Genomic DNA, 22,298 nt, shown 5'->3' on the forward strand with positions numbered 1-22,298 from the left:
CACAGGCCAGGCCTCATGTAAACGAGCAGCACAGGCTGAGTGAGACCACAGAGCCTGGTGGGACTAGGTGGGAGAGGCACACAGGCCATTTAAGGGTCAGCAGCTTGGTGGGGACACTGCTGGTGTGGCCGGATCGTCCAAGTAGTCAAGACTAGGTGGGAGCATGAATTCGCCTTGTCACCCAGGACGGAGTGCAGTGGTGCAATCATGGCTCGCTGTAGCTTCAACCTCCCAGGCTCAGGTGATCCTCCCACCTCAGCTGCCAGAGTAGCTGCCCTTCCGGCTTGGTTGTTCTAAGCCACCGTTGTTTGCAGTAATTTGTTATGGCAGCACCAGGAAGCTAACATATTGGCAAACAGCACTCATGCCTTAAAACACGACACAAACCGGCCAGTATGGTGGCTCACGCCTGTAATCCCAGCACTTTGGGAGGCCAAGGCGGGCAGATCACCCAAGGTTGGAAGTTCGAGACCAGCCTGGCCAACATGGAGAAACCCCATCTCTACTAAAAATGCAAAATTAGCCGGGTGTGGTGGCACATGCCTGTAATCCCAGCTATTCGGGAGGCTGAGGCAGGAGAATCGCTTGAACCTGGGAGGTGGAGGTTGCGGTGAGCTGAGATTGTGCCATTGCTCTCCAGCCTGGACAACAAGAGCGAAACTCCGTCTCAAAAAAAAAAAAAAAACCACACAACACAAACCGAACAAAACCCACTGACGGGCCAAATCCAGCCCTTGACCACCTAATGGCAATTTCTGGCCTAATCAGCTGTACAAAAGCTGGAGGAGCTGTAACATGGGACTCTACATCGCAGGAAAACACCGACATCACTGGAGCAAGAAACTTTGCTGTCCTGTGTGTCGCAGAAGGTTCAGCAGCATCTATGGCCTTTACCCACTAGAGGCATTTAGGATGATAATCAATTATCAGCCACTCAGGCCACCACAAAGGTATTTTCTCAAATGCTCCACCCCCAGAGGACCCCATCACCTATGCACCCTCCCTAGGGGGCCCTGGAGGGAGGGCAGGGTTAGGAAAGGAATGGCCAGCTCACTGTTTGGTGTGGTACATGCGGTCCCCAGTGCCCAGCTTGGAGGTGGTATAAAAGAGTCTCATCTCGGCTTCGGAAGCCTGGACTTCACTCAGCTTCTGTACCATCTCTGCTCGCTGGGAAAGGAAACGAGTGTGTTATGCATTTGCCATCATGACCCTCTCCTAAGAAGGGAAGTGAAACTCTAATAAAATTTCAGCATCGTTAACAACTGGAGTCTTCAAAATCAGAGGTCAAATTGTAATTCTACTGCTGCATGGTGTTCTTCCATCAACAGACACAGCAAGCTTGGCATGGCTTTTTTAACCCCTTTTACAGAATCTGGGGTTGTATAAATGAGGTTCTTTGCAGCAGGGTATCACAGTAGATTATGGCCCACCAGATGTCCATCAACAGGAGACGAATAAAGCACAGCTCAGTCATGTACAGCAGTGCTCCCTAGCCGCTCTGAGGAAGGAGGCGGCTTTGTGTGTCTGATGTGAACTGGTCCCCGAGCTACCCTGAGCAATGTTGTGTGCAGGGGATGTACCCAGTTGGCTTCTTTCAGTTGGGTGAGGGTTTCATGAGTTTTTCCTTTATTGTTCTTGTAATTGTACATATAGGTTTTATACACGCTTTTATGTGTGTATTACACACACACCACACACACACACACAGAGCAAGGTATAGCACAGTGGGAAAGCATTCTTTTTTTTTTTTTTGAGACGGAGTCTTGCTCTGTCACCCAGGCTGGAGTGCAGTGGCCGGATCTCAGCTCACTGCAAGCTCCGCCTCCCGGGTTTACGCCGTTCTCCTGCCTCAGCCTCCCGAGTAGCTGGGACTACAGGCGCCCACCACCTCGCCCGGCTAGTTTTTTTGTATTTTTTAGTAGAGACGGGGTTTCACCGTGTTAGCCGGGATCGTCTCTCGATCTCCTGACCTCGTGATCCGCCCGTCTCGGCCTCCCAAAGTGCTGGGATTACAGGCTTGAGCCACCGCACCCGGCCAAGGGAAAGCATTCTAAATAGGATTTAAACAGGACATGCCGACCAGGCGCAGTGGCTCATGCCTGCCATCTCAGCACTTTCGGAGGCCGAGACAGGCAGATCACCTGAGGTCAGGAGTTCAAGACCAACCTGACCAACATGGTGAAACCCCGTCTCTACTAAAAATACAAAAATTAGCCGGGCGTGATGGCACATGATTGTGGTACCAGGTACCCGGGAGGCTGAGGCAGGACAATCGCTTGAACCTGGGAGGCAGAGGTTGCAGTGAGCTAAGATCATACCACTGCACTCCAGCCTGGGCGACAGAGCAAGACCTTGTCTCCAAAACAAATAAAGAACACGCTCACAGGTGAGTGAGTCTTCCCCCTGCTGAGATTCCGGGGACTGCCCATCCACGGCTGCCGGAGAGAGACCCTCAAGCCTCCTGATACAAAGACAGCTCCTGCGTGCAGTGGCCTCACCAAAAGTCAAACTTGATTCTCATGAAACCTCCAGGTCAGCGTTCCTCAATCTCAGCACTATTGACAGTTAGGCCAAATAAGTTTTTGTTTTTCTGTGCATTGTAGGCTGTTAACAGCATCCCATGGCTCCACCCGCCAGATGCCAGCAGCACTCCCAAGTTGTCACATCCCAAAATGTCTCAAGACAATGCCAAATGTCCCCGGGGCTGGTGGGGGGCGCTAAACTGTCCCAGATGAGAGTCACTGCTACAGATCCAAATACTAATGTACAAAAAACTCAGACGGCAGAGGAGCATGTTTAAAATAAAATTTTAAGGCTGGGTGCAGTGGCTCACGCCTATAATTCCAGCACTCTGGGAGGCTGAGGCAGGTGGATCACTTGAGGTTGGGAGTTCAAGACCAGCCTGACCAACATGGAGAAACCCTGTCTCTACTAAAAGTACAAAATTAGCCGGGTATGGTGGCGCATGTCTGTAATCTCAGCTACTCGGGAGGCTGAGGCAGGAGAATCGCTTGAACCTGGGAGGCGGAGGTCGCGGTGAGCCGAGATCGCGCCATCGCATTCCAGCCTGGGCAACAAGAGTGAAACTCTGTCTCAAAAAATAATAATAAAATAAAATAAAATTTTTAAAATCCAGAAGGTAGGAAATTCTGTAAGACAAACAACAAATAAACTGCAATGGGAAAAAAAAACAAGAGATGGGTGAGGAGTATCCATGAAACAACAGGAAATTTAACCATTTGCTAGATGCTTGATATTAAAATAAAAGATTAGGTTGGCTGGGCACGGTGGCTCACGCCTGTAATTCTAGCACTTTGGGAGGCCAAGGAGGGTGTATCACAAGGTCAGGAGATCGAGACCATCCTGGCTAAAACGGTGAAACCCCATCTCTACTAAAAATACAAAAAGTTAGCTGGGCGTGGTGGCGGGCACCTGTAGTCCCAGCTACTCGGGAGGCTGAGGCAGGAAAATGGCATGAACCTGGCAGGCAGAGCTGGCAGTGAGCCAAGATTGTGCCGCTATACTCCAGCCTGGATGACAGAGAGCGAGACTCCGTCTCAAAAAAAAAAAAAAAAAGATTAGAAGTGCTAATGGTATTCTGGTCATTTTTAAAAGTCTCTACTTACAGAGATACAAATTGAAATATTTATGGATAAAATGCTATGTATAGTGGGTTAAATGGCAGCCTCCCTCAAAGATGTGTTTGTATCCTGGAACTTGCGAACATGATCCTATTTGGAAAAAAGGTTTTGTAGATGTAATTACGTAACTACGTGAAGGATCTCAAGACAAGATGATCCTGAGTATGTGAGTGCGACCTAAATCCAATGAGAAGCACCCTTCGAAGAGACACACGGAGGAAAGGCTGAGGGAAGTCGGAGGCAGAGACTGGAGTGACGCAGCCACAAGCCAAGGGAATGCCTGGAGCTGCCAGGAGCGGGAAGAGGCCAGGAATGACCCTCCCCTGAGCCCAGTGAGGAGCACAGCCCTGCCGATGCCTTAATCTCGGACTTCTGGCTTCCTGAGCTGGGAAGGAACAAATTTATACTGTCCTAAGCCCCTCAGTTTGTGGTCATTTGTATGACATCCCCAGGAAACTAGCACAGATTCATTGTACATGGGATTTGCTTCAAAATGACCCAGGGGTGGGAAAGTGACTAGCAGTGGAGATAATCCAAGATTGACCAGGGGCTGATCAATGTTGGAGCTGGTGATGGGCACATGGGAGTTCATCATACTGTTCTCTGTACTCTTGCATATGTTTGAATTTCCCATGACAAACTTTTTTCCTCTATGAAAAATTTAAGGTTGGCCGGGAGCGGTGTCTCACACCTGTAATCCCAACACTTCGGGAGGCCAAGGCGGCAGATCACGAGGTCAGAAGATCAAGACCATCCTGGCTAACACGCTGAAACCACATCTCTACTAAAAATACAAAAAAAAAAAAAAGCCTGACGTGGTGGCATGCACCTGTAATCCCAGCTACACAGGAGGCTGAGGCAGGAGAATCGCTTGAACCCAGGAGGCGGAGCTTGCAGTGAGCCAAGATCGCACCACTGAACTCCAGCCTGGGCAACAGACCAAGACTCCATCTCAAAATAAAATAAAATAAAATAAAAATTTAAGGTTTGGTAGAGCCAGAAAAGGTGTGGGGGGTGGTGGAACAAAACAAAAAAGGAAAAAAAAAATTAAATGTAAATTTTGAAAAAAAGAAGAAAAAACAATTAAGGAAAAAAGTTGGACATTCTCCAGAATAGTTCAGTTCAGTTCCTCTGCCATAGTAGCTGCATTTCAAGTGCTCAACAGCAACATGTGGTTAGTGGCTACTGCACTGGACCATGCACTGGAATTTTCCTCATTCCAGAAAGTTCTATCAGTTGCACCAAAGACACCCCCTCAGGAGGAGAGAGACCCCCCCATCTCTCTCTAGTCACCCCCTTAGGAGGAGAGAGACCCCCCCCATCTCTCTCTATTCTGGATAGCCACGTGCAGATCCTGTCCGAGTGGGGCGTACCTGGCTCTTTTTCTCCTTCTGTTCTAAGATTTTCTGCAGCACTTTCCTTTCCTTCTTGGTCAGAGGCTTCTTCTCCTTCTTCGACAGCGGAGGGGCTTTGGTCTTCTTTTTCTTCTTCCCCGGTAGAACGAGTGCGTTGCTCGCATCAACTCCCTTCAAAGTGTCCTTGTCTGAAAGAGCGCAGACAATTATTAAGGCCCCATTCTCCTTGAGGTGGCTCTGGTCCTGCCTCCCATAGTCCCCCTGACCCACATGGGGGCCTCCAGAGCCTGGACACAGGAACAGGGGAGTCTGTGAGGTCAAATCTTTTTGTTTGTTTGAGACGGAGTCTCGCTCTGTCGCCCCGGCTGGAGTGCAGTGGCGCCATCTGCGCTCGCTGCAAGCTCCGCCTCCCGGCTTCACGCCATTCTCCTGCCTCAGCTTCCCGAGTAGCTGGGACTACAGGCGCCCGCCACCTCGCCCAGCTAGTTTTTTGTATTCTTTTTATTTGTTTTTTGTTTTTTTTTTTTTTTTTGAGACGGAGTCTCGCGCTGTGTCACCCAGGCTGGAGTGCAGTGGCGCGATCTCGGCTCACTGCAAGCTCCGCCTCCCAGGTTCACGCCATTCTCCTGCCTCAGCCTCCGAGTGGCTGGGACTACAGGTGCCGCCACCTCGCCCGGCTAGTTTTTTGTATTTTTAGTAGAGACGGGGTTTCACCATGTTAGCCAGGATGGTCTTGATCTCTTGACCTCGTGATCCACCCGCCTCGGCCTCCCAAAGTGCTGGGATTACAGGCTTGAGCCACCGCGCCCGGCCTGTATTCTTTTTAGTAGAGACGGGATTTCATTGTGTTAGCCAGGATGGTCTCGATCTCCTGACCTCGTGATCCGCCCGTCTCGGCCTCCCAAAGTGCTGGGATTACAGGCTTGAGCCACCGCGCCCGGCCCAAATCTATTTTCATAACAATACTATGATGTTCTCAAGGCCAGGCGCAGGGGCTCATGCCTGTAATCCCAGCACTTCAGGAGGCTGAGGCAGGTGGCTCACTTGAGGTCATGAGTTCCAGACCAGTGTGGCCTACATGGCGAAACCCTGTCTCTACTAAAAATATAAAATTAGCCAGGTGTGGTGGTGGGCACCTGTAATCCCAGCTATTTGGGAGGCTGAGGCAGGAGAATCTCTTGAATCTGGGAGGTGGAGGTTGCAGTGAGCCGAGATCACACCACTGCACTCCAGCCTGGGTGACAGAGCAAGACTCTGTCAAAAAAAAAAAAAAACAACGCCCTCCCCCCCCAAAAAAAGAAAAATAATACTATGATGTTATCTTTTTGTTTTTTTGAGAAAGAGTCTCGCTTTGCACCCCAGACTAGAGTGCAGTGGTGCAATCTCGGCTCACTGCAACCTCTGCCTCCCAGGTTCCAGCAATTCTCTTGCCTCAGCCTCCCGAGCAGGTGAGATTACAGGCATGTACCACCATGCTCAGCTAATTTTTGTATTTTTAGTAGAGACTGGGTTCTACCATCTTAGCCAGGCGGTCTCGAACTACTGACCTCAAGTGATCCACCCACCTCAGCCTCCCAAAGTGTTGGGATTATAGGCGTGAGCCACTATGCCCAGCCTGATACTCTCTTTTTTTTTTTTTTTTTTTTTGAGACGGAGTCTTGCTTTGTGGCCCAGGCTGGAGTGCAGTGGCCAGATCTCAGCTCACTGCAAGCTCCGCCTCCTGGGTTTATGCCATTCTCCTGCCTCAGCCTCCCGAGTAGCTGGGACTACAGGCGCCCGCCACCTCGCCCGGCTAGTTTTTTGTATTTTTTAGTAGAGACGGGGTTTCACCGTGTTAGCCAGGATGGTCTCGATCTCCTGACCTCGTGATCCGCCCGTCTCGGCCTCCCAAAGTGCTAGGATTACAGGCTTGAGCCACTGCGCCCGGCCCAGCCTGATACTCTCTTAAGTGTGTACAGTAGGGCCGGGCGCGGTGGCACACGCCTGCAATCCTAACACTTTGGGAAGTGAGGCCAGGAGTTGGGGACCCGCCTGGCCAACATGGCAAAACCCCGTCTGTACAAAAAATACAAAAACTAGCCAGATGTGATGGCATGCACCTATAATCCCAGCTACACGGGAGGCTGAGGCAGGGGAACTGCTTGAACCCGGGAGGCAGAGGTTGCAGTGAGCAGAGATCATGCCACTGTACTCCAGCCTAGGCGACAGAACAAGGCTCTATTTCAAAAAAAAAAAAAAAAGAGTGTATAGTGGACTAGGCTAAGTTTCCATCTTATCTATTTCTATAATAGTTTGAACGTATACAATCTAGACAAATTTAGAAAAATTCAGTTATCATATCACTCTTCAACTCCACCAATTGCAGAATCTTAGGTAGGACAAACCTTAGCAAATACCTGTGTCTGCCTGACGTCTGATGCTGGGGTTTGCTGTCTGGTGTTCCTGTGTGGGGAGGATCTGATTCTTTTCTTTTTTTTTTTTTTTTTGAGACGGAGTCTCGCTTTGTCACCCAGGCTGGAGTGCAGTGGCACGATCTCAGCTCACTGCAAGCTCCGCCTCCCGGGTTCACGCCATTCTCCTGCCTCAGCCTCTGAGTAGCTGGGACTACAGGCATGCACCACCACGCCTGGCTAATTTTTTGTATTTTTAGTAGAGATGGGGCTTCACCGTGTTAGCCAGGATGGTCTCGATCTCCTGACCTCGTGATCCGCCTGTCTCGGCCTCCCAAAGTGCTGGGATTACAGGCGTGAGGCACCGCGCCCGTCCGAGGATCTGATTCTTTGATTAACTGTTTGGTTTCTACGTCTTTATGTTACAAAGAGGACAGGTTTTGTGACCCTAATTAAGTACAGTGGGCTGGGTGCGGTGGCTCATGCCTGTAATCCCAGCACTTTGAGAGGCCGAGGCAGGCAGATCACCTGAAGTCAAGAGATTGCGCCACTGCACTCTAGCCTGGAGACAGAGCGAGACTCCATCTCAAATAAATAAATAAATAAATAAATAAATAAATAAATAAATAAAAGAAGGCAATCTGAGTCATGTTCTTATGAGATTCCTCTAGGCCCTGAGAAAGGCAGGAATACATGGAAATGTCCTGTTCTGATGTGAGAAACAACTTTCCCCAAATCTCTGGGTCTGAGAGACCTCAGCCCCTCTGCTCAGATGGTCCAGTTCCAAGTGTCAGTCCAGTGTCTACAGCTGTCTTTGAGGTGCCATCCTGAATTGTCACTGCCATCATAACAGTTGTCCCCTGTCCCGGGACACACCCCGCCTCTGTAACCTTTCTTTACGTTTCAAAGCATTCTCGTTTCGGTCACCAACATATTTTCCCAAATTACCACCTCCAAAACTCTGATAGGAGGTAGGACAGCTACCACAGGTTAAATATCCCTTTCCAGAAATACTAGGGACCAGATGTGTCTTAGATTTAGGAATATCTGTATTCTATTTACTGGTTGAGCATCCCTAATCTAAAAAATTTGAAATCTGTAAGCTCCAATGAGCATTTCCTTTAAGTGTCATGTTGACACTCAAAAACTTTAGAATTCTGGAGTATTTTGGATTAAGGATGCTCAACGTGTGCTACTGGTCCCATTCTGCAGACGTGAAAACAAAGGCACAGAGATGCTAGGGGATCTGCCTCAACTCCCAGCCTGTCTGTGGAACTTCTGTTTTTTTTGAGATGGAGTCTTACTCTCTCACCCAGGCTGGAGTACAGTGGCGCAATCTTGGTTCACTGTGACCTCTGTCTCCGGGTTCACGCCATTCTCCTGCCTCAGCCTCCCGAGTAGCTGGGACCACGGGTGCCCACCAACATGCCTGGCTAGTTTTTGTATTTTAGTAGAGATGGGATTTCACCATGTCGGCCAGGTTGGTCTCAACCTCCTGACCTCAAGTGATCTGCCTGCCTTGGCCTCTCAACATGCTGGGATTATAGGTGTAGCCACCATGCCCGGCCCATCTGTGCAACTTCCAAGGACTGAACTCAGACTATCATATTCCCACTCTGACAGTCTTCCCTATACCCTCACTGCCTTCCAGGTCCAACAAATGTGTGGAAGAGAATGCTGATTAGTGGTGGAAGGAAGCAGACTCCTCCAGCACCCCTGGTGACCTTTCCTTCTGTTCCTAGAATCTTTCTTAATGGCCAAGTCAGCCTGGCCCTTGGAGTCTTAACACAAGTGGCTGGATGAGTTCAATTTTGGAACATGTTTAGTTTCAGGGGCCTACAGGACATCCTTGAACCCACACAATTGCTTCACCACAAGCCTCCTCCAAGAGCACCCCTACTGAGGTGCTAAATGCCCTTCCGGTGTTAAATCCAGTGGTTCTTCGGTCCTTCCCTGATTCCGAAGCAGCACCTGACCCACAGGGAGAGTCCTCCTCCCTGGTCCCAGGGCAATCACACTGTCGCAGCTCATCACACACCTTCCGGGCCACTCCATCTCCCTTGCAGGCTCCTTATTTCCCTCTCCTCCAGGGCTGGACTCATACCCTCAGTCTTCTGACTAAATAAATACCTATATACATGTCTGATTCCAAAATGGATACCTCCACCTGGACTTGCATCTCTTGAGTATCTGAGTCAACAGCTGCCCGCCTACTCTCCCTGCCTGGATATCTAACAGGCTCCAAACTACCCATATCCAAAGCTGAGCTCTTGGTCCTCCCCACGAGCTACCCACTCAACCGCTGGGAGTCATTCTTTGTCACCGCCATTGTTTTTGTCCACAAGCCCTGTCAGCCAGCAGATACTGCCAGCTTGGCCTTCAAAACACATCTTGAATCCCCCCATTTCTCACCTTCCTACTGCTGCCCCCTGGTCCAAGCATCACCTCCACCTCCTCCCCATCCTGGTTCTACCTTTCACCTCTACTGTTTTTTCTCAACACAGCAGCCAAAGTGATACTGTTAAAACATAAGCCCTCATCTGTCCTCCTCTGCCCTCATGGCTGCCCTTTCCCATAGAGAAAAAGCCCCAGTCCTCGCCAAAACCCCAGTCCAGGCCTGACCTGCCCTGGCCCCCTGTTTTTTCTCCCATCTCCAGGCAGTTACTCAGGCCTCCTTCAGATCTTGACTCTAACAGAGTGATGTCTTCTCCAGCAACTCTATGGGATGCTGCAACCCACACAATGACCTCTTCTGTTTTATCTGCTCACGGTATCCACAGAATTTTCTATATGTTTATTCTTTCCCTGTCTCCTCCTATACAGCAGGTAACTCAGGGATTTTCTAAAAATCTACCTTTCTGCTATGTCTCAGTGCCGAGAATAGTGCCTGGCATGTAATAAGGGCTACTACTAAAAAGGGGTCTGAGAGAAATGTCAGCCAGCCAGAAGTTGAGCAGACAAGACTGGGCTGAAAATACATATTTGGGGGTTGCTGAAGATTATAAAGAGATTATAATCGAAGTCATGGGAAGCGAAGGAACTACTCTTATTTTTTTTGCCAAATTCTCCATGTTACTATTTGAGGGCGAGAGAAACCACGGGTATTCCCCACACACTGTTAAAACTAGGCTGTCACTAAGTCCCTCTCCTTTGGATCATCTGGAATGGGGGGACCCATCCCACCCCTCTGGGATCCTCACCCCAGAGTCCTGAAGGCAGGGCACAGGCCGCCCTGGGAAATTCCCGAAATCCAGCCCCCGTCCGGGGTTGTCTTACCCTCTAGTTCCAGCTGCACGGGGGGCGGCTCGGGGGAGCCCTTCGAGGGGCCGGGACCCGCCTGCTGGCGCCCCTTGATGTTGTACCGCCGGCGCAGCTTCCCCATGGCGACTAGGCCCGGGTGAGCACCACAGCGGGTCGGACCACCAAAGCAACCCGAAACTCAGCCCACGTGGGTTCCCGGACCACTAACTCCGGCCGTGAGACTTCCGGGTTACGTTATCGCGAGAGCTGTAACTGACTTGGCCGATGAGGGGCGGGGTTGGAAGAAAAAACATGCGAGGGGAGAGGCGGAGCCGGGTCGGGAAGGGGGCGGGGCTATTTAGAGGAGGCGGGGCCTGAGGTCCCCGCCCAGGCCGAAGTTTAAGTCCGGGGCTGTTCTCGCTTGCGGTAGTCTGGGATTAAATATGAATTATATCTACTGATACTAATTTGGCTGCTTGGGAGTGGAAGTGTTTTGCCACCTTTAAAAATACACCTCACCCCCAATACTCCAAACTTCTTCCCCCCAACCCTGGTTTGCGCATCTGCATTTTCTGATATTCCTACAAGAAACGTATTAGTCGTGTAGTTTTAAAAAGGCACCAAATATTTCCATCCCAGGGACAGATGGAAGATCTAAAAGGAGGCCTCTACGGGCGCGGTGGCTCACGCCTGTAATCCCAGCACTTTGGGAGGCCGAGGCGAATAGATCACAAGGTCAGGAGTTCAAGACCAGCCTGGCCAAGATGGTGAAACCCCCGTCTCTACTAAAAATACCAAAAAAAAAAAAAATTAGCTAGGCATGGTGGCAGGCGCCTGTAATCCCAGCTACTCGGGAGGCTGAGGCAGAGAACTGACTGAACCCAGGAGGTGGAGGTTGGCAGTGAGCCAAGATTGCATCACTGCCCTTCAGCCTGGGCAACAGAGCTAGAGTCTGTCTCAAAAAAAAAATATTAAAGTTGTCTATTAGACATCACATTGTAACACACTGGGAAACAATGCATTATTATTATTATTATTATTATTATTATTGAGATAAGGTCTCTCTCTTTTTTTTTTTTTAGAGATAAGATCTCGCCCTGTGGCCCAGGCCAGAGTGCAGTGGTGCAAGCACCACTCACTGCAGCCTTGACCTCTCCTCCCACCTCAGCCTCCTGAGTACTTAGGACTACAGGGACATACCACCACAACCGGCTAATTTTTCTATTTTTTGTAGAGATGGTGTCTCCCTATGTTGCCTAAACTGGTCTCAAAATCCTGGGCTCCAGGGATCCACTTGTCCTCCCAAAGTGCTGGAATTACAGGTATAAGCCACCATGAAGGCCTTAATGACATTTTTAAAAAAGCATAATCAGCGTATCATATCTGTGGGGTTTTCTGTTTATTTTCTTGTTTTTGTTTTTTTGAGACAGACGTCTCTCTCTGATGCCCAGCCTGGAGTGTAGTGGAGCAATCTCGGCTCACTGCAGCCTCCACCTCTCGAGTTCAAGCTATTCTCCTGTCTCAGCCTTCCAAGTAGCTGGGATTACAGGCACCCACCACCATGCCCATCTAATTTTTGTATTTTTAGTAGAGATTCACCATGTTGGCCAGAATGGTCTCAAACTCCTGACATCAAGTGATCCCCCCACCTTGGCCTCTCAAAACGATGAGATTACGGACCTGAGCCACCGCACCCAGGCTCAAATCTGTCTTTTTATGGATTTTGTTGCTTAGGATGACAGTGATCTAAAGTTTCTTTTTTAAATGTGTTTATTTAAATAAATTAAAAGTTTAGAGGCTGGGCGCGGTGGCTCACGCCTATAATCCCAGCACTTTGGGAGGCTGAGGCTGGCGGATCACGAGGTCAAGAGTTCGAGACCAGCCTGACCAACATAGTGAAACCCCGTCTCTACTGAAAATACAAAAGTTAGCTGGGCGTAGTGGCGTGTTCCTGTAATCCCAGCTACTTGGGAGGCTGGGGCAGGAGAATCGCTTGAACCTGGGAGGCGGAGGTTGCAGTGAGCCGATATGGCACCACTGCATTCCAGCCTGGGCGACAGGGCGAGACTCCATCTCCAAATAAAAAAAAAAAAGTTTAGAAAACCTTTAAAAAATGTTAAATAGATATTAGTACACTTGCCTATATTTCCTTCTAAAATGTAATATATCAATGAATTACCTTCCAGATGGTATAGACCATCCTAGACAGCAAGAAGAAGGCAGGTACATAACAGAATGGATGGATCTCACAAATATAAAGTTGAACAAAAGCCGGGCATGGTGGCTCACACCTGTAATCCCAGCACTTTGGGAGGCCGAGGCAGGCGGATCACCTGAGGTCAGAAGTTTGAGACCAGCCTAGCCAACATGACGAAACCCGTCTCCACTAAAAATACAAACATTAGCTAGGTGTGGTGGCACGTGCCTATAGTCCCAGCTACGCGGAAGTCTGAGGCAGAAGAATCGCTTGAACCTGGGAGGCAGAGGTTGCAGTGAGCCAAGATCATGGCCACTGCACTCCAGCAGGGCAATAGAGTAAGACTCCGTCTCAGAAAATTAAAAATAAATAAAAAATAAAGTTGAACAAAAGAAGCCAACCCCCAGAGTCGTACTGTGTGGTTCTATTTACATAAACTTCAAACACATGAATCCCCTAAATTTTAAGAGGAGCCTAGTGAATGGGAGGGAACAAAGGGAGGCTTTGGGGGAAACTGGTAATGTTTCATTTCTCCATCTGGGTGCTGGTTACCTTGTGTATTCAGCTTGTGAAAATTCATAAAAATTTATATGATTGTGTATTTTTCTGTATATTATACCTTAATTAAAAAGTTTATTGTTATGTTTTGTAGAGATAGGTCTCACTATGTTGGCCAGGCTGGTCTCGAACTCCTGTGTTCAAGCAATCCTCCTGCCTTGGCCTCCCAAAACAGGCGTGCGCCACTACACCCAGAGTAAAAAAAGTTGTTTTTTTTTGTTTTGTTTTTGAGACAGAGTTTCACTCTTGTTGCCCAGGCTGGAGTGCAGTGGCTCAGTCTCGGCTCACTGCAACCTCCACCTCCCAGGTTCAGGCGATTCTCCTGCCTCAGCCTCCCGAGTAGCTGGGATTACAAGCAGGCTCCACCATACCTGGCTCATTTTATATATATATATATATATTTGTTTTATTTTGTTTTGAGACAGAGTCTCACTCTGTTGCCCAGGCTAGAGTGCAGTGGCACGATCTCGGCTCACTGCAACCTCTGCCTTCCGGGTTCACGCCATTCTCCTGCCTCAGCCTCCCGAGTAGCTAGGACTACAGGCACCTGCCACCACGCTCGGCTAATTTTTTGTATTTTTAGTAGAGACGTGGTTTCAGCATGTTAGCCAAAATGGTCTTGATCTCCTGACTTTGTGATCCGCCTGCCTCGGCCTCCCAAAGTGCTGGGATTACAAGTGTGAGCCACCGCGCCCGGCCTCATTTTGTATTTTTAGTGGAGATGGGTTTCTCCACGTTGGTCAAGCTGGTCTTGAACTCCCGACCTCAGGTTGCCCGCCTCAGCCTCCCAAAGTGCCAGAATTACAGACGTTAACCACCGCACCTGGCCTACAAAAAAGTTTTTAAAAAGATAAACAACACAGGAAAAAATGTGCAAAGGATATGAATACATAATTCAAAGAGAAGTAATTCAAATGGCCAATAAATTTATGAAAACCTTACTAGGAATCCAGAAAATGTAAATTCAAAAATAAGAGCATTTTTTATTCTTTGGATTGGCAAAAATTGAGTTTTATTTTCTTGGTTGTCTAAAAAGAAAGTTGGTTAGACTTGATTTGATTTAGGATGCAAACAGGGTCCTTGCATTGCATGGGTTATTATGGTTCTTAAGTCTTTAAAACCAATTATCCTCCTCTCCGCTCACCTTTTATACCGCTTATTTATTGAACGAACTGGGTCGTTTGTCTCGTTGAATGCCCCACATGATGGAGTTGGTTGGTTGCTTCTGCTGCTTGTAAGTTTTCCTTATCTGCCATATTTCCTGTAAACTATAGGTTTGATCTAGAGGCCCCACCAGGTTCATGCTCAACTTGTCTTGGCAAGAATCCATCGCAGGTGGCGCTGGTACTTCCTGGCACTAAGATCGATTGGCGGGGCCGGGACTTCGCGGCTTGGCCCCTCCATTTTCAAGTTCCCCGCCAAATCCTCGCCTCTTGGTTTTACCCATTTCTGATGATCATCGCGTGAATCCATCATTCCATTGAGGGGTGCCAAATAATTTTCGGATTCTCTCATTCATCCTCATGTATTAGCCGGACTGTGCTAAAAGAAAGTTTCCCTCCCCTACTATTTTGGGGCTCTGAAATACAGTTCATTCAGGAAGAGTAGGAGGATGCCTGATGCTTTTTTGTTATTTAAAATTTTCAGAATGGATGAGCTGATGCCCACGAGGGCCAATTTTGGGGTACCATTATAATAAATTCAGGGAGATTACATATATGTCTATTTCATGTTTTCCAATCAGTTGCGGTCACTTCCCTGGTTGAAGCTGTTGCAAGTTTTACAGGCACGGGTTGCTTTCCCACGGATAAGTCAAAAGAAAGAATTTTTTTTTAATTGATGAGAAGCCGTACCGGGTCGGGGCAGGCTTCCGGGAGGCGGGCGCGGGGCCCCGGGGCCGGGTCGCGTTGGTCCCGCGCCGGGGGCGGGGCGCAGCGTGGGCTGGGCCGTCGCGCCTTTGCGCGCGGGGCGGGGCGGGTGGCGCAGCAGCGGCGGCGGCGGTGGGTAAAGGCGCGGCGCGCGGCCCCCGAGCGCGCCAACCCTGCCCTAGCCGGAGCCCGCGGCGGCCCAGCGCACGGCCCTCACCCGGCACCGCGACCCCGCACCCCGCCGGCCGAGCATGGGCGCGCGCGCCTCAGGCGGGCCCCTGGCCCGGGCCGGGCTCCTGCTGCTGCTGCTGCTGCTCGGGCTGCTGGCCCCGGGCGCGCAGGGGGCGCGGGGCCGCGGCGGCGCGGAGAAGAACAGCTACCGCCGCACGGTCAACACCTTCTCGCAGAGCGTCAGCAGCCTGTTCGGCGAGGACAACGTGCGCGCCGCTCAGAAGGTGGGCGCCGGGCCCGCGCCCGCGGTCACCTTGCCCCGGCCGCCGCGCACCTGGCTGCCCGGGCCGGCCTGGGAGGAGCGCGGCCTCCGGGGCGCCCGCCCGGCCGGCGCGCGGGAAGGGGGTCCGGCCTGCGCCTCGGGGCCTGCCTCCTGCGGTCCCCGCCGGGCCTGACCAGTGCAGGTCTGGGCGGCCGGGCCTCGGGCCGCCCTCTCCTCTGCGCCAAGCTTCTCCTTGGACCTTGCCCCCGCGGTCGGCGCGGCCAGAGTCTCTCCCGGCTGCGCTGACGCCTGCCGCGCGTCTCATTCATTCATTCACCGCGTTTGAATGGCTCCTACTGTGAGCCAGGCAGCACGCTGGCGCCCTCGGTCTCCACGCGGCTGCGCCCTCCCCAGCTACCCAGGGTTTGTCTTAGCCTCGCGTCCCGACCCACTTCCCCTGGGACCTTCTGCCCCACTCCTTCTCCTGCTTTGAAGATACTTGGAGTTGTTTTTACTTTACAGGAAAAGAAGGAAGCAATACGATTTGCTCGGTTGCTTTGGGAAACCCGAGTACCTACTATGTGCGGGGCTTTTCGCGTGGAGCCTTTTGTTTAGTTTGGGGAGGTCCAGGACCCTGCAGCCTCCTGGGAAGGGTGTTGAGTCCCAGGAGGAGCGGAGGGAGTTTTCCCCAGTTCCTGCTCTCTGGAGCTAGGTGGGATAGGGGTGCCATTCCGGGCCGAAGTCTGCCGACCAGCTCCTGAGAAGGAGGAAGTTCCTGGGGACAGTTGTGTGTGGTATTGCGGTTCCTTTGCTGTTCCCTGGGGAGGAGGGAGGTCTTGCTTGCTGCCAGCCTTCCTGGGGTTTTGGAGTCAGAGAAGCTTGGGTTCAAGTTGGAGCTCTACCAGTTAGGATGGCTTTGGGGAAGTGACTTCACTTCTTTGAGCCTCAGTTTCCTTATTTGTTAAATGGGGATAGTAATCATTCCCCTTCATTGCAAGCTTGTAATTATGAATAGTTGGTACCTTCCTGGCCCAGAATCATGGCTAAAAAATTAAAGTTTTCTGCTCATTGAGAGGGAGTGGGGAATAGAAAGGAACATTAAGGCCCAAATAAGATTGACTGGATGTTCTTACTGGATAAAATGAAAGGTTAATTTGTTAGGAAAACGGTAACTTTTGACTTCCCTCTCCTATGGGCAGGGGCACCTCTTGCACAGGTGGGTCTGTGTCTTCATACATGTAGGGGAGAGAACGCTTTGTAGGTGACCAAGGAGGGGCAAGGAAGCAGGGTTGAACGCCTGAATGTGAAAAGGTTGCCCTGGAGTCTGGCGGGGGCGGGATCTGGGGTGTGAGCCCACGGAGCCTCACTTACTTCCTCTTGATGCTGTTCCGGAGCCATTTGAAGGCAGAAATCATTTGTTTTAGAGCAAAAAGAAGCCTGTCTTTTTCACGCAGGGATCCCCATGTCTCAACAGGATCCCCATGTCTCAACTGATGGCGGTTCCATGTGACAATCTAAGGCCAATAAACATGAAATATGAGTGGATATTTAAGACTTAAATAAGACAGCCTATTCTGGCAGAGCATCTGTGAATCTGGGGGTCAGAGCTCTTCCTGGGGTAAACCAGGGTTTGTACCTTTAATGGAGATGCTAATGATTACTAAGTGCTTTTGTAGATAGAATAACCTTATATAATCCTTAGAATGATCCGGTGCAGTAGGTAGTATTACTGTTCCCATTTGACAGATGAGGAAACTGAGACACAGAGCAGTGAAGTGGCTGGTTTCAGGTCAGATGAGTGGCAGAGCCAGGGTGTGAACCTAGGCAGGGTGGACCTGGAGCCCACATTAGTATCTCTCGCCTGTTTTCCTGCCTTATGACCCCTTCCCTGTTCCCCGAGTCAGTGCAGCATTCAGAGGCTGACCTGACTTGTTTTTTCACTTTCTTTTTTTTTTTTTTTTTTGAGACAGAGTCTTGCTCTGTTGCCCAGGCTGGAGTGCAGTGGTGTGATCTCGGCTCACTGCAAGCTCCGCCTCCCGGGTTCACGCCATTCTCCTGCCTCAGCGTACCGAGCAGCTGGGACTACAGGCGCCCACCACCACGCCCGGCTAATTTTTTTGTGTTTTTAATAGAGTAGGGGTTTCACCATGTTAGCCAGGATGATCTCGATCCCCTGACCTTGTGATCCACTCCCCTCGGCCTCCCAAAGTGTTGGGATTACAGGCGTGAGGCACCACACCTGGCAGGTTTTTTTTTTTTTTTTTTTTTTTTTGAGACGGGGGTCTGGCTCCAATGTTGCTTAGGCTGGAGTGCAGTGTCGTGACCTCGTCTCACTACAACCTCCACCTCCCAGGTTCAAGTGATCCTCCTCGCTCACACTCCCAAGTAATTGGGATTACAGGCACCCACCACCATGCCTGGCTAAGTTTTGTATTTTTAGTAGAGATGAGGTTTCACCATGTTGACCAGGCTGGTCTCGAACTCCTGACCTCAAGTGATCCTCCTGCCTTGGCCTTCCAAAGTGCTGGGATTACAGGCGTGAGCCATTGCACCTGGCCTGACTTACTTTATTTCCTGCTGACTGTAGCCCAGACTGGCCAGGCTTGGGGATATTGTTTTGTTAATTTTATGGGTTTTTTTTTTAATTTAATTAATTTATTTTTGGAGGCAGAGTCTTATTCTGTCACCCAGGCTAGAGTGCATTGGCACGATCTTGGCTCATTGCAACCTCTGCCTCCTGGGTTCAAGCGATTCTCCTGCCTCAGCCTCCTGAGTAGCCAGGATTACAAGTGAGCACCACCACATCTGGCTAATTTTTTACGTTTTTGGTAGAGACAGGTCAGACTCCTGACCTCAAGTGATCCGCCCGCCTCAGCCTCTCAGAAGTGCTGGGATTACAGGTGTAAGCCACGATGCCCAGCCTGTTTTGTAAATTTTAAATAAAGGAAAACTGGGTCTGCTAGCACCTGTAGTTTTCAGCATGCCTGGGTTTACTAATTAAAGCCAAACCTGCTTTGTGGGTTGTGAAGTTTGATGGTATTTAAAAAAAAAAAAAAAGAAAAAAAATTCTTTTTTTTTTTTTCCGAGATGGAGTCTTACTTTATCACCTAGGCTGGAATGCAGTGGCGCAGTCTTGGCTCATGGCAACCTCTGCCTCCCAGGTTCAAGCAGTTCTACTGCCTCAGCCTCCTGAGTAGCTAGAATTACAGGTGTGCGTGCCACCACACCTGGCTAATTTTTGTATTTTTAGTAGAGATGGGGGTTTCACCATGTTGGCCAGGCTGGTTTCGAACTCCTGACCTCATAATCCACGCCTCGGCCTCCCAAAGTGCTGTGATTACAGGCGTGAACCACCATGCCTGGGCCCCCATATTCTAATCTAGGACTTGTCTGAAATAAACCTATGACCATCCTGTTTGGATGTCATGGGAACAGACATGAGTTTGAATCCCAGCTGTTTCTCACTCGCTGTGTGACCCTGGGCCAGTTGCTTTGCTGCTTTTTTTTTTTTTTTTTTTTTTTTTTAAGATGCAGTCCTGCTTTTTCTCCCAGGCTGGAGTGCAATGGCGAGATCTTGGCTCACTGCAACCTCCATCTCCCAGGTTCAAGCAGTTCTCCTGCGTCAGCCTCCCAAGTAGCTGGGATTACAGGTGTGCACCACCATGCCCTGCTAAGTTTTTTATTTTTTGTAGAGACGGGGTTTCACTATATTGCCCAGGTTGGTCTCTAACTCCTGGCCTGCAGTGATCTACCTGCCTCAGCCTCCCAAAGTGCTGGCATTACAGGCATGAGCCACTGCGCCAGCCCCTGTTTTTAAAAATGAATAAATAGGCCGGGCGCGGTGGCTCAAGTCTGTAATCCCAGCACTTTGGGAGGCCGAGACAGGCGGATCATGAGGTCAGGAGATCGAGACTATCCTGGCTAATACGGTGAAACCCCGTCTCTACTAAAAAATACAAAAAAACTAGCCAGGCGAGGTGGCGGGTGCCTGTAGTCCCAGCTACTCGGGAGGCTGAGACAGGAGAATGGCGTAAACCCAGGAGGCGGAGCTTGCAGTGAGCTGAGATCCGGCCACTGCACTCCAGCCTGGGTGACAGAGCGAGACTCCGTCTCAAAAAAAATAATAATAAAATAAAATTTTTAAAAAAAAGTAAAAATAAAAATGAATAAATTTGGAGGACTGCGTACAGTGGCTCACGCCTATAATCCCAGCACTTTGGGAGGCCGAGGTCGGTAGATCACCTGAGGTCAAGAGTTCAAGACCAGCCTGGCCAACATAGTGAAACCCTGTCTCTACTAAAAAAAATTAGCCAGGCATGGTGGCATGTGCCTGTAGTCCCACGTACTCGGAAGGCGGAGACAGGAGAATCACTTGAACCTGGGAGGTGGAGATTACAGTGAGTGGAGATCATGCCACTGCACTCCAGCCTGGGCAACAGAGCAAGACTCTTGTCTCAAAAAAAAAAAAAAACAAAAAACAGGAAGATCAGACCTTATCAGTACCTAAACTTTGCTTCCTCCTTGTGAAGGGCTGCAAAGAACACATTGCTGTAAGGATGTGCCATCGTGGAACCTGCCCCTGGTGGCTAACATTTGGTCCTGTCTCAGGCCACTCCAAACATGGCTGCAGTTTAGGTCTTTCTATATGTATTGTTTTGTGTGCACATAGACAAGTTCATCTATAAATTGTTAGAAATGGAATTGCTGAGTCAAAGGGTCTGTACATTTAAAAAGAAGTTTTGTTTGTTTGTTCGTTTGTTTTGTAAGAGACAGGTCCATGCTCTGTCACCCAGGCTGGAATGCAATGGTGAAATCATAGCTCACTGAAGCCTTGAACTCCTCGCTTCAAGTCCTCCCAACCTCAGCTTCCCAAAGTGCTGGGATTACAGGGGTGAGCTAGTACTCCCTGCTCTTTTTTTTACACTTTTTTTTTTTTTTTGAGATGGACTTTCACTCTTGTTGCCCAGGCTGGAGTGCAATGGCACGATCTCGGCTCACTGCAACCTCTGACTCCTGGCTTCAAGTAATTCTCCTTCATCAGCCTCCTGAGTAGTTGGGATTACAGGTGCGCACCTCCACACCCAGCTACTTTTGTATTTTTAGTAGAGACAGGGTTTCTCCATGTTGGTCAGGCTGGTGTCGAACTCCTGACCTCAGGTGATCCACCTGCCTCGGCTTCCCAGAGTGCCGGGATTACAGGCTTGAGCCTCTTTTACATGTTTAATTGAAATGTTATTGGTGTACTTCTTTTGTTTACATCAATCTATAGCATCATGAATCGTCACACACCAAACATACTCCTTGACTAGCAGATCTAAAAGTGGATTGTTCCGGCCTCCAGAAGTCCCTTTCTGCTCCCACGTGGTTACTAACCCCCTAAGGTCACTACTGTGTTGATGTCTACCCATGTGAATTTACTCTGTTTGCTTGAGCCCTTGCATAGTAAAGGCTCTATATGCATTGTTCATATTGCAAAGATACTACTAAATGGTCCTTCAATAAGTGATAGCAGTTTCCACTCTCACCAGACATGTGTGAAGGCCAGTTCCCAAGCCCTTTCCAACAAAGTGGCTTATTAAACCTGTTTTTTTTTTTTTTCTTTTTTGAGACGGAGTCTTGCTCTGTTGCCCAGGCTGGAGTGCAGTGGTGTGATCTCAGCTCACTGCAACCTCTGCCTCCTGTGTTGAAGTGATTGTCCTGCCTCATCCTCCCAAGTAGCTGGGAATACAGATGTGCACCACCACGCCCGGCTAATTTCTGTAGTTTTAGTAGAGAGCGTGTTTCACCGTGTTGGCCAGGCTGGTCTTGAACTCGCGAACTTCTGATCCACCCGACTTGGACTCCCAAAGTGCTGGGATTACGGGCATGAGCCACCGCACCCAGCCTCATTAAACCTTTTGGCTTTATTACGTATGAGACAGATGGTCTTTTCCCTTATTAAGAATCCATCGATATTTTCTGGGAACTGCCCTGATTTTTTTTGCCGTTCTTCTATTGAGCTGTTAGGTTCTTTTGTTGTTTTTGTTTGTTTGTTTTTGTTTTTTTTAATAAAGACGCTTGCATTTTTTGCTGTTTGCAAGAAAGTATTTTGAGCAAAATAACTTTGACACTTTCCAGTCCTTTTTCCCCTACCAACATTTTAACAGCTTTTTTGAGGTATAATTGCACTACACCTCAATAGACTACGTATTTAAAGTGTACAAGTTGACACCTTTTGACATACATACTTGTGAAAAATTACCACAGTCAAGATAATGTTTCTTCTAATTTTTTATGTTCAAAATTTTTCAAAGTACCAAAATGCTGAAATAACAGAACAAGGAATAGCTGCAAACATCTCCCCTAAAGTCACCAGTTCTTACATTTCCCCCCAAACTTTTTTCTCTGCAAACACATCTCACAGACGCATACACACACGCACACACATTTATTTTCGGTTTTTGGCAGGATCATTTGAAAGTTAGTTGCAGACATCTTAATACTTTTTCCTACAGAATCACAATCCCATTGTCTCAGCCAAGAAACTTAAATATAGTACAGTGTTTTGTAATATACAGTCCATATTCAAATTGTCTTTATAGCTCATAAAAAATCCACACCCCAGTTAAGGACTGCT

At 49.2% G+C, this 22,298-nt stretch overlaps 2 protein-coding genes across 6 annotated transcripts in view; one reads left to right on the forward strand and one right to left on the reverse strand.

The window, feature by feature from the left end:
* Window positions 1–10,878, reverse strand: part of DHX37 (DEAH-box helicase 37) — a 45,167-nt gene extending 34,289 nt beyond the window's left edge. For all 3 annotated transcript variants that reach the window (XM_001103101.5, XM_077955779.1, XM_077955778.1), the window contains exons 1-3: window positions 10,663–10,878; window positions 5,015–5,184; window positions 1,055–1,167 (exon numbers count right to left, since the gene is read on the reverse strand). In XM_001103101.5, the coding sequence (XP_001103101.5) occupies window positions 1,055–1,167; window positions 5,015–5,184; window positions 10,663–10,768 (389 nt within the window). In that variant the 5' untranslated portion in view covers window positions 10,769–10,878. The remainder of the gene's footprint in view (window positions 1–1,054; window positions 1,168–5,014; window positions 5,185–10,662) is intronic.
* Window positions 10,879–15,387: 4,509 nt separating this feature from the next.
* Window positions 15,388–22,298, forward strand: part of BRI3BP (BRI3 binding protein) — a 39,049-nt gene continuing 32,138 nt past the window's right edge. For all 3 annotated transcript variants that reach the window (XR_013401680.1, XR_013401681.1, XM_002798836.4), the window contains exon 1: window positions 15,388–15,704. Coding sequence is in view for 1 of the 3 variants with exons in the window: in XM_002798836.4 (XP_002798882.4) it covers window positions 15,501–15,704 (204 nt within the window). In the remaining 2 variants the exon portion in view is untranslated. The remainder of the gene's footprint in view (window positions 15,705–22,298) is intronic.

Source organism: Macaca mulatta, chromosome 11 (genome assembly GCF_049350105.2).
Source record: "Macaca mulatta isolate MMU2019108-1 chromosome 11, T2T-MMU8v2.0, whole genome shotgun sequence".
NCBI classification, from domain to species: domain Eukaryota; kingdom Metazoa; phylum Chordata; class Mammalia; order Primates; family Cercopithecidae; genus Macaca; species Macaca mulatta.